The following is a 12336-nucleotide window of genomic DNA, read 5'->3' on the forward strand; positions in this document are numbered from 1 at the left end:
AAAAGTTGTAGTTATAGCTGAGGAGGAGCAGTGATAATACTTTTATTTTTATTTAAACAGGGTCGTAAACAGGTTGAAGAATGAGAATCTCATTCTCTTCTCAACTCTTCTGCGAGTTTGGGGCAAAAAACCCAAACTGAAAGCAGCTTCCCCCGTGTTTAGTCCTGATTCTGGAGACACAGAACAAACCTTAGTGGTCTTCATGGTTCATCATGAGCCAGCAGCTCAGAAAATGTATTGTGGGCTTAAACCATTCAGTCATTTATAGACTCACAGCAATTAAAAACACCTTTGTTTTGCTACTCTCCACCACTGTTCCTGACTGAATTACAATACAAGACAACAAAAAGGAGAAGAGGAGGTGCAGGTGTGAATGCTTTTTGCTCATCTCCACGTGAAATGAGCGCCTCGCTTGATCCCAACAGCAAGTTTGCAATTCAAAGCAGCCATGAATAGACTGTATTTATGTTAAAGACCTGAACGGAGGGGTGTGAAAGGCTTTACCTTCATATACAGTAGGACAGGGTCAGTGGTGAATGGGGAGGAGCTGTTAACAGACGTCCACAAGGTGGCGACAAGTACATTTCAGCAGAGCAGCATATGATGTGTGTTGTGTGGCAGAATCAAGACAAACTTTAGACTTTATAGTCTGCTTTCATCTACACAGCAAACAGAAGAACAAAATATTTGGAAACAACTTTAAACCATGGCTGTGTAAATGTATCATTATAGCAATACTTATTATTTTATTACTGCTGTTGTTAAATGGGAGTTAACTTATCACCCAGCTCCAGATGTGGAGTTCCCCCACCGCTGTTTTCAGGCCACTTTGCCATTGGCTGGTTTTGTGTTGCTCTGTGCTGATTGGCTGCAGAGAAAAAAGGCTCTGCACCATGAAAGTCCACTGACAGAGCCTGCTCTCTCACACACACACACACACACAGAGACACTCACAGACAGACAGACACTCAGAGAGAGAGACAGAGAGAGAGAGAGAGCTGCATGTGATGGGACTCTCGCTCAGTCTGATTGAAAAGTGACAAATCAGAAGGAATTCACTGATTTTTCAGACATCTGCCAGGATCCTGAACTTCTGCAGACGTTTACTCTCAAGCAATGGTGAGTTTTTGTCTTTTTCTGCACGTGCTTTCATAGAGCTGGATAATACTGTGCATGTTATCACTGTAATATTTTCTCCTTATTACCATGCTATACCAGTTAATAACTTATTAACAACCAAAGAAATAAGATAGGTAATGCCTTAATATTATAGATTAAATTATTTTCTACTTACTTCAAACTTGTCTTCTTTTTACTCTAGCCTTCACTCTGTTATTTACATGTTTGGTTTATTTTAAAGCAAAAACTACTCAAACCTTTTCCATAGCAGTTACTATATGGGAATACTTGTAAAAGGGAGGTAATAACAATAATAATAATAAGTTTAAGTTTTTAAGTGCTTCACAATGAAAGTATATAATTTAAAAAGAAAAGAGATGCAAATACACAAACAATAAAACACAACACAGGGTGGAATAAAATAGTATTGTTAGTATTGTGATTACAGTTTATACCATTTCTTCCTTTCAAGACAGTTTGAAACCATTTTTTGTTTGTTTATTATATTATATTATACCCCTAAAGGCACATTTAACTGAAACCAAGTTATCTTTATCAAATGATGAGTAAGTGAGTGACTCACTGCTGCTTCTTGCAGTGAGAAGCACTGACCACAGAGTCCCACTGAGCATGTCTCTGTGTGTCAGATAAAAAAACTCTCCCCCTGGGGCCAAATGGTTCAGCACCCACAGCTGTGATAACATCACAGCGTTGTTGTGGTGTCCTTTGATAATCCATGCCACTATCTCGCAGAGCAAAGAGCCTCAACAATGTACCAAAAAAATGCAAAAAATACAGCACATTGTATATTTGCACTTATCAATGAAACGTGCAATATGGTGTGATTGATACATTTGATTCATAACTCATCGCTGTGTCGTTCTAATATATAGCAGTCATTTCCTGCTGCTATAATTCAGACCAGTCCACATCCTGCAAGTTAGGGGAATCTGAGAGGATAAGTGGGCCTCGGCACTCCTCCGTGATTCAGCTTTGTTCCAACTTCCCCTCTGTAGCTGCAGCAGGCAGGCAGGAGAGTTTTCCCAGAATAAAACGTGCATCCTGTACTCGGAGCCATGACTTTTTCATTCCCTGAAATCACACTGCACGTGATGGGATGGTCTCAATAAAGCTGCTCCGAGGTTTGTCAGGAATGCCTGACTTGTTATATGGTCATAGAGCAGAGTGATCTCAGCTGCTAAAAATCCTATTGGCCCAGTTCTTGAAATGAAGCAGGGAACTTTTGGAGCCTTTCGCTCTGTGGTCTGCTGCAAAACTTGACTTGAACTCTAACTCTGTCTTTCTTTAAGTTGTTTTGCCCCATGATTTATTTTTCATTTCAATTGTGCCTGCACCACTAAACCTCTGTTTGTCCTCTTCTCACTGTGTGTAGCTGTGTTTGGGAGATTCTACTGACTGCCTCCGGGACCAAGTACAGTACATGATGAGATCCTTGCAGGACCTGAAGCAGATCAGCAGGCCAAGGCCGCTGAGTGAACCGTGCGTCCGCTCTTTCGCCGCAACACGACTCTGCAAGCAGAGGCCACAGCAGGACCAACTCACTCAGCTACGTGTCTCTGATGCCAGTGAAGCCGGCACGTATGACTCTGCCTGCTGCTTGGCCAGCCCGCTGGAAGAGGAGGAAGAGCAGCAGCAGCAGCAGCAGCAGCAGCAGCAGCAGGAACGCCTCGCACAAGCCTCCCCCGGGAGTGAGAAGAGTGTGGACTTTGACTCGGGTTACTCCGAGGCCTCTTGGCAAGATGAAGGTGTGGTGTTGAGGAGGACCAGAAACGTGCGGGTCTCCTCGTCTGCCTGTCTCCGCACAAACCGAGGGCCTTCTGGCCGCATCCGTCCCAAATCAACCTCAGATGCTTGCCTGGAGCGTTGGACGTCGTACGAGGTCACCGACCCAGAGGACTGGACAACGCAGTTGCTGAGCAGCAGCAGGAACAGACAGCCTCTCGTTCTGGGGGACAACAGCTTTGCTGACCTCATAAAGAACTGGATGGACCTTCCGGAGTGTCCCGAGCCGGCACACATGAGACCCAGTGCCAGTCGAGGCCTCGCGAGAGACATTTTAGACAACATGAGGAAGAGACTGTCTAAAACTGTGGAGGTAAAGCTGAGGCCGGCAGACTCCAGAAGAGTCAGCAGGGCGGCGGAGCCTCCCAAACGAATGTCCTGCCCTGTGGGACTCCAGAATTTCAAGCCTTTCTTTCACCAGTCACACACTGGACTCCATCAACTGGACACTGACTTTTTCCAGTTCACTGCTCTGATGAAGACCGGCAGCCGACAACCCATCATATGCAATGACATCATTGGATACATTTGAGTGAGACGGCGACTACGGACACTTTGAAGTAGAAATTGAAACAAGATGGTTCTATTTTTTTAATGTGGAATAAAAGATTGTGTGTATTTAATAAAAACAACTGTGTTGTGTTTTGAGTTGGAGCAGTTTTACACGCTTTAAAAACATTAATTATTTTTGCATTATTCCCCTTTAGTTTCTGAAAGACAAGATCATTTTATGCCCCCGTTTTATTTTATAGTATTGTGCAAAAGTCTCAGGGCAAATTGTGTGAGACTGAAAGTTGGTTTCATAGTAGCAAACCTATAATCAGTTAAACATTAATAATAACACATATAATAATAGTAACTTAGTATTAGTATTCCACTGCAGGTTTAAGAGAGCCAGGCTCGTTCTATTGTTCAAGTGTGAATCGGTTTCTTCTCTGAAATATGTGTTATTACAAAACTTAAAAATTATACTGTATAGTCATTATAACATTGGTAAAAACAACAAAACTGTACTACGTAACTACGATTGGGTTTGGTCATCGTGTGCCAGTGTTTCTGTGAGTGAAAAACAAGACACTTTTATCGTTTCCTTGTCCAAACAGAATTTTATCCCAAACATCGTTCGATCACAGTTACAGAATTGCATCTATAAATATTGTCAGGTTGTGACAAATTGTTAAACATGCAAAAAAAAATATCGCAGTACACATAAAGATCCTTGAAGACGAGTACAGTCTCTGTTCCCATTCGCTAGGGGTTTCTTCCTTTAAGGCACCGGCGGTGCATGTGTTAAGAAGAACCCAGAAGTATTGCACCTTGTGTACCAATTTCTTTTTTTTTTAAAGGCAGTTGTTCTAAGTTGCCCTGCTTTAGTGTGATTTAACATCTATATATATTACGTCTCAAAACTAGTCTATCTTTAAGCTTTTGTAAGCATCTTTAAAATCACCTAATGGCATTGATTGGCAGATAATGTAACAGAAAAGCCCACAAGATAAACGAATAAACAAAACGGTCAACCTTTGACCTGATTCATTACCCATTAATTGTGATCCCACTAAAAATGACATTATAGTTATTCAACACCCAAGTGAAGACACAGACAGACAAAGGGCGGGGGGGGCGGGGTTAACAGAAGCTAAGGCAACAAAGTCAATTTGTTTTTGCATGACATGATGCCAGGGGTCGATCGTGTTTTATGACATTGAAGCAGTTTGTGGGAAACTGTCGATGATGTCACAGGAGCAGGTACCTGATGAAGACGACTGAATAACAGTCGTCTTCTTCTTCCTCAAACATGGGGGTCAACTCCAGCATCTTCTTGTGCGGAGGGATGTCAGCTTTAGAGACCTTTCTCACCACATCAGACACACTACGAAAAAAAAAGTATAGTGACACAATCATTGTAAAATCGTGAATTCAACAAATGGACATGTTTGTATTTGGCAACTGTAAAAAGGACATGAATAACTTCTGATCACCAACATACAGTATTTCTTAAAAACACAAAAGCAACATGTTTTTCTACTGATTAGTTCATGGAAACACCTAGAAGGTGCAGCTTGGACACATCATCAGTGATGAACCCAGGGTCACAGGGTGTTTCAGGTCTCAGATCATCTGACTCCCTCACCTGGGCGACCCAGCCGGGGTTGATCAGACCCTGGCTTGTCGCCCCTCCTGATCCACAACCACCTAGAAGCGTTTTCTGCTGCTTCGCTGATGTTTCTGGTGGCTTTCCGCTCTGGCAACCCTCTTATGCCAAGGAGCCTTAGCACTCCTCGACCAGCTCGGGATATTTGGCCCTCTTACATTCATGGGCCTCCTCTATCCGGGCTTCCCAGGGGAGTGTACGTTCCAAAAGCAACACCTGCTTCGAAAACTCTGATGTTAAGACCAAATCTGGCCTGAGAGATGTCCTTGCGATGTGCTCTGGAAACATAAGCTGCTTCTGGAGGTCCACTTTAAGCTGCCAGTCGCGAGCCAAGGCTAGCAGTCCGGTTGGGACCCTGCTGTTTTTCCCCTGCCCTGACAAAGTGTATTGATGATGTTGTGTCTTGATGATGTTTCCTATGCTGGATTCTACTAAAAAGATCATGTAAATTGTTGAAAAGCAGTCATTTCATCCTTTTACCGTGTCATATAATCTTAAATTCCACATTCACCCTACAGTGGCCCAGCAAAGGAAGCTCGGGCAACAACGACAGCACAGGAAGTGAGTACCACAGAGGGCATTTGTCATGAACAGGCTGCTCTCTGCCTCTCCCCGGCTGTTGGTTAATCTAACCACAACACAAGTTCCAGTTCCCCTGAGACAAAGCCATCAGAAAAGAAAAAGGACGTGCACAGGCTGTTGCACGGTCAACGTGAGGACCTCACAGCAAGGTTTCCGTAAAGCCTATTTTGAATCATCAAATATTTTGATTGAAATGAAACGTGATTTACTTCTTGTTTCCGTCCTCCTGAAAACCAAAACATCCCCGAGGGTGCATGCCGCGCACACTTGTGCTGCAATGTGCTGAACAGGTCTGAACAGCATGACTCTGCAGATGCAGAAAGAAAGAAAACATTGCTTGGCACCAATTTAACTCCTTAAGTCTTATCCTCAACACACAGGAAAAAAAGACTGCAGGGGGGTGAGGGAGCGGTCTCAATCATCAGTATTCAGTGATGCATGTGAATGTGTCAACAGCCTCTCTCCTCACAGGCTCACAGGAAACACCTCATCCTGCCATTAGTCTTCTAAACAAACAACGGGAGGCTGCTTATTGTTGTTCATGTGTGAGACAGGGGCCGCGACACATGTGTGGCCCTCTACTGTACGTGAGACGTGATGCTGGAGTGGACGTACCTCAGCTGATGCCGCTCCACTTGTCCGCTGTATATGGCAGCGGCTCCATAGAAGAGACTGCAGATGGTCAAGTTGTATTTTTCCTGCACAAAGACACAGTCAGTTACACAGTCAGTTACACAGTCAGTTACACAGTCAGTTACACAGTCTGCACAACGACGCGATCGTAACAGAGAAACCAAAAGGAACCCAGACAGTCAAAGGTTAAAGGAAACCTGCAGCAAATAAGAACACTTTCCTTTTTGCCTCCTTGGAACAAACTTCAGCAGAAGCAATAAACCAACTAAGGTCTGCGCCAAAGGAAACAGACATTCTCAGATAAATCTACTACATGTAAACCATTTCATATTATGAAAACACTGAATACACTTTCCAGCATATGAGGCGTGTTTAGGTAAAGAAAGAGAACAGTTACAATACAGTGTCAAAACAGAGTTAGTTCCACTTAGATCACACTGCAAGAGTCCTAGCATCCTTATCTACTCATCTCTTAATCTTGTTCCTCTACGTAAATCTTGTTAACGATGACATTTCACTTATTTCTTGTGTCAATTTAATAATCTAAGTAATCTAAGTAATCTAAGTAAGGCAGCCCGTGGCCAAGTGGTAAGGGAACTTGACTTGTAACCGGAAGGTCGCCGGTTCAACCCGGCCAAAAAGGGCTGGGGTACCCCTGAGCAAGGTACCCAACTCCCAATGCTCCCCGGGCGCTACTCAGTGTGGCAGCCCACTGCTCCTAATTCTAGGATGGGTCAAAATGCAGAGGAATACTTTCCCTAAGGGGATTAATAAAATTAAACTTTAACTTTAATCTAAGTCCAACTATACTAGGGTGATTTGAAAGCTAAAGACAGGTTTAGGTTGTAAATGGTGCTGTAATAGGTGCAAAATGGTCAGCCGTTTCAAACAATGGGCATTGTGTTGCACTGGAAGAAGGTGAATAGGTCGACGAAAGAAAAAGCATGAATTAAATTTGCACTCTTTGGCACGGGGTGTGAAGAAATTGGGTTTCCTGTCTGAGAGGAGTCAGGGGTTACCTTGATATACTGGATCAGCTCTCCCAAGGTCATTTCCTGCTGATTGCCGCGTCTGCCCTCAACAAGGAAGTCATCCCACAGTGTCCATTTCTGTCCTGCAACCTGCCGATAGACACGTTACACACACACACACACACACACAGAGAGACAAAGTTGACAGATGAAGAGCCACATGAGGGATGTGCAGGAAATGTTGGGGACCATCACAAGAGTCCTGGACACTCACAGACAGAGAGGCGGCACTTTTCATCACTGCGTTAAAAAGCAGCTGAGAACGATCAGTGATCACCCCCCCACCCCCCCGAGTGCTGCGCTATAGACCCGAACAAGCTACCATGAGGTCAAGAAGGTGCTTCCTCATATTATATACGAGCACATTCTGTGTTGTAACTTTCTTACCTATGAGACTTACTCGCTTACTTCCCAACAATCATTCTGAGCTAAAACAAAACCAAATGACATTGGCAGTGTTTGTGTAATTTAGGGGCAGATGCTGATCGTGCGTATGAGGCTTACAAAAATCTGCACCGGACTGAATATGTGTTGCTCGAGGCAGTGAAATAATGACACAGGAATTTTTCCAGACACTTTGCCAGATTGTACTTCCAGTGTACTTCCACTTGAAGTTTCCTTTCTGAATTTCCTGCAGTTCTGCAGAGTCCTCTCTGTTCAAGAGTCAGTTTACTGTTTAAACACTTAACTTTGTGTCTCAGGGATAAACTAAAATTGTGTTTGCATTTGTCAAACAAAAGGATTGGGAGGCAGTTTTACAATGTTGATGTCAGCATGATAATACAATAATAATAATTACAAAATTCTGCTTTAAATTCACATTTAAATTTGTGAAAAACGGGTGTGAATGGACAGAGAAATGACAGTTTTAAAATCATCAATTAAAAAAAACAAACTCTCTGCGCTTCTAGGTTAATTTTAAGAGAAACCAAAAATGAAAACAACACACAGGGTTAGACAACAACCACAGCAACGTTTTTATGTCTGTGTAGGGTGGAATTTCTGGGCAGGAGAAGAGTTTGTTTAGAGATTTTTGGGATTATTTTTGTGCCACTCTAACGATACAAAAAAGTACAAAACTTAAACTGCGATTGTTTAAAAACGGTGATAGGTATCAAAACTTTGATTGAGGTGAACAAAGTCTCAAGTCTTCTGACCCGTTTAAAGCTTCAACCACAGCTCTACGTTGAAGTATGACGACACTGTGAGGCTCCAAAGTGGGCTGGGTTGACATCATTTTTTCGACCCTTTCCTGTTTCTATGTGTAAATTCCTCTGAGTTGTTTGCGATTTTTGTCACCACGGTTACTGGAAACGCTTGGAAGAGTCATAGCACACCATTCCCAATCAAACCGCACGTTTTGATATCGGATATGTGGCGATCACCAAAGGTATCGCTGTTTATCCTGAAAGGAGTTTGATGGTAATCCAATCAACAACTGCACAGATATTTCACTAAAGACTAGAAACGAGGACAAAGTCACAAGGACACATGGATGTCGATCTTATTTCGACCAACAGGCTGCTCATAAGATGTCATATGACATTCAAAGGCGGCACAAATTCCGACAAAATAATAGTGTCAGTGTGTCAGATGCTGGGATACATTTGATACACCCAAGACATTATTTACGAGAGAAATGTGTTTATGGAGTCTCGTGAGTGTAGTGGTTCAGATAAGATAATCACACAGTTGTTATGTCTCCTTCTACTGCCTCGGGCTCAACTGTCTCCATACAACACAGAAGCTTGTAAATGTAAATGTTTGCATCTTAGCGTCAATGTCGCCTACAGCCGTTCTGCATCCACCAGGTCATTACCCCTATAGGGTCAACCTCTGACCCACCAAAAAACACTCAGATTATTATAAACACTGATGGTTCATGGTCATCTACACCAGTGTAGGACCTAGTAAAAACAACACCACCTGACCTGAACTGTGTCAGGATTCCTCACATGCACAACATGCGTCGTTTGGTCAGTCGAAGCTGCTCACTCACGCATGCGCCGTCTGGTTTAAAAGAGAAGTTGTGAAGATCAGAACTTGGCTCGAGATGCAAATACCAAAACGCCAGCTAAACCTGGGTCCAATTATCTCTGCTCCAGCAGCCAAGGGGAACTTTCTGAGTAGCCCTCCCAGCACCCACCACTGGTGGGGACTGGGGTTATGGAGACACACTTGAGGCATACGTCTGTTAAAGCCTGACGGGTGTCTGGGTCCTTTGTCCCAGTTTTCAGACAAGGCACGTTTTGTTTCCGTAGATGTCTTTGTTTGTAGGTTCTGCTGCAAATGATCTCGTAAATGCAAAGTCATTGTTGAACTTTGTGTATTTCCTTTCAAGTGCTTTTGTGTTTAAATGCTGATTCCACACAAGGCAAAGCAAAATGGCAGGCTATTTTTACACTGTCTCCTCCCTTCCTCACATTCATATCTGTCACACAACTCTGGCAGCAGCCCGAAGCCAATCCACGTCCCCCGTCGGTCAAGACACACATAAAGAAGTGATATGAGTACGATACTGTAGCAGGAGAGAGAGAAAACATGTGCGAGAAAGACAAAATAGAAGCTGGAAACAATCTAACGGTTTCCCACAAGCAAAACGACAGTATGTCTTTGTCGTGGAACTTGCACAATAAAAACATAAATGCCCTCAAGACGAAAAGAGAAGACACGTGACACATACAGTTACTGTGTCAGCCAGAAACTTGGAAACAAACATATTCTTATAAAGTAACTGTAGACACTGCAGCCATAAAAGGACAAATCTGATATAATGTCCACTGTGCAGGGTGCCGCTTGATGGCACCTTCTAAAAATCTGTATTTATTTACGGCCATGACTGTTCAGTTGGCTAAATACAGCACATCTGACAATGAATATAAAACCTCCGGAGGTTTGTTTGTGAAGCTGGCTGTCAGGATTCTGGGTGGTTTGGACTTCAGAGAAGTCGAACGAGACAAACGACCACTTCATGACTTCATGAGTGGAATAAAGCACAAGTTGACACTGTGTCGGTTCTGTTGCTGGAGGACAGCCAAGTCTCTCGCATGCTCCACATATTATTGTCCTCTTAAGGTCAAGCTTTAAACTTCCCCTTAAAAGCACAGCTCTAAAACATAACACAGGTGGTCTTTCCAAAACAATAAAGTAATATGACATTTACGTCTCTGTGGATAATCACACACGGTACCATTTGAATCAAACCTGTGCTTTTCATCTTTCTTCATATTCGGATCATCTTGTCCTGGGTAGTTTTCAGTGGTCTCATAAAATAACATAATAATAAACAAACCAAAAACTTCAGGATGCTTCCTCTTGTTGACAGGATGCTTGAAAAGCCCCCATGGCCTTCCTGAAAGATCTAAATGTAGACAGTAGCAGCTTCCAAGGAAATCATTTTATTAAATGACCTTTAAACGTGTTAAATAACAAAGAGTTCCATATTCACGGACACAAGATGAGAAATAAAATAAACGTATTATTTACAAAAGCACCTTGTTTTTCATAATGTGCTTGTAAATCTAAACTGGATTCTTTTTTTTAATTTGTTTTCTGCCTGTGTTTTAACTGGGAAAATTTGGAACTGTTGAGTGTTTCATATTTGCTGCTGCTTATCTTGGCTGGGAGTCAAAAAAAGAGGTTCTTAATCTCAATGGGGTTTTCCTGGTTAAAGGAATACCTCACTGATTTGCATTTAGTTTTGTATTACTAGAATAGGGCTAGTACTTTTGAAAAAACTGTGCTTTCCAACCTCAGTTTCCCCTGAGTCAAGAAATATCTTCATTCTTTTTGTCACAGTGACACTGGTGGGCACATTGTGGGAAGCACAATTTTTCAAAAATACTAGCCCTATTCTAGTAATTCAAAGCTAAATACAAATCAGTGTAGTATTCCTTTAAATAAAGGTTAAATAAAATAAAAATTATAGCCAATCCAATGGACAGGTCACCAGTCCATGGCAATCATAGAGACAAACAAACACTCACAGTCACACATTTGGTCAATTTAGAGTGTGAATTTAATCTAATCTCTAAATAATAGAGAACGCACTCACTCACTCACACACACACACTCACACGGGGAGGCCCCCGGTTGAGCTCCATAACAGAAAAAGTTTGATAATTTGATTTATTTTAATGTGATTTTATTTTCTGTTAAACACCGGGATTTTCCAGGTTGCTTTTAGTTGAACATTTATTTAGTTGGTACTTTTGTTTACTCTACACCTTCAGTTTTACTTCTGTTTTCTATGCTTTTATTTAGAAGTTTTTCTCTCCTGTGTAACACGTGTGCACCTCTGATTGTCTGCCCCGCCCCTAATGTGTTTCACCTGTGTCTCGTTTGTCACACCTGTGTTTGATTGTGTAGCCGTGTATTTAGTCTCTGTGCTCCCTCGTGTCTGTGGGTTGTGTCTGTGGGTTTGCGTGGGTTGCTGCGTCGTCTTTAGTGAACTATTTAGTCCTGTCTGTTTTTAATCTGGTCATCTCACCATGTTGTTTTTTTGGCTTTTATTTCCCTCTGTATATTTTGCTTTATTAAAGACTCTTGTAATGGCCTTTTATCAACAGATGTGGGACGATGTTGCATAAAATGTAGCCTTAAATTCAATACAGGCAGAAGAGATGAGCCATTCTCTTGTTCTTTACAGAATTACACAATCAAAAGGTCAGGAATATCCACCTCGTTTCCAATAAGCCACAACCGAGAAAGCCTGAAATAAAAGTTAAAGTCATTCATTGCTGTCATCACTTTATAATCTGTTAGTCATTTCTTTAAAAGCTTTGTGTTCCCAGACTTTATGCTGTCGTTCTACGTTTTCACTGAAATGTAAAAGCAGAAAACACAGGTAAACAAATCAGCATCGACAATCAAGTTCTGATGGAAGCCAAAAATAGACGCCTCTGTCTGTAAATAATACGTGAGGACATGGGAATGTAGAGCAGCCACAGGAAGTTCAGCCAAGTCGACCTGATAAGGAAGTCCGAACCAAATCTCAGTCTGATTGTGGTGGAG

General features: G+C 42.3%; 2 protein-coding genes across 2 annotated transcripts in view; one reads left to right on the forward strand and one right to left on the reverse strand.

The window, feature by feature from the left end:
- The first annotated feature begins 917 nt into the window (after positions 1 to 917).
- Positions 918 to 3570, forward strand: LOC131461146 (PAK4-inhibitor inka2-like). Its single transcript, XM_058632171.1, has 2 exons — positions 918 to 1119; positions 2513 to 3570. Exons 1-2 carry the CDS (start codon positions 1117 to 1119, stop codon positions 3452 to 3454), a joined length of 945 nt encoding a protein of 314 aa, XP_058488154.1. The 5' UTR covers positions 918 to 1116; the 3' UTR covers positions 3455 to 3570.
- A 702-nt stretch (positions 3571 to 4272) lies between these two features.
- Positions 4273 to 12336, reverse strand: part of uba7 (ubiquitin-like modifier activating enzyme 7) — a 34299-nt gene continuing 26235 nt past the window's right edge. The window contains exons 22-24 of the mRNA XM_058632170.1: positions 7312 to 7413; positions 6275 to 6357; positions 4273 to 4795 (exon numbers count right to left, since the gene is read on the reverse strand). Of these exons, the coding sequence (XP_058488153.1) occupies positions 4660 to 4795; positions 6275 to 6357; positions 7312 to 7413 (321 nt within the window). The 3' untranslated portion in view covers positions 4273 to 4659. The remainder of the gene's footprint in view (positions 4796 to 6274; positions 6358 to 7311; positions 7414 to 12336) is intronic.

This window comes from Solea solea, chromosome 6, assembly GCF_958295425.1.
Source record: "Solea solea chromosome 6, fSolSol10.1, whole genome shotgun sequence".
Taxonomy (NCBI): domain Eukaryota; kingdom Metazoa; phylum Chordata; class Actinopteri; order Pleuronectiformes; family Soleidae; genus Solea; species Solea solea.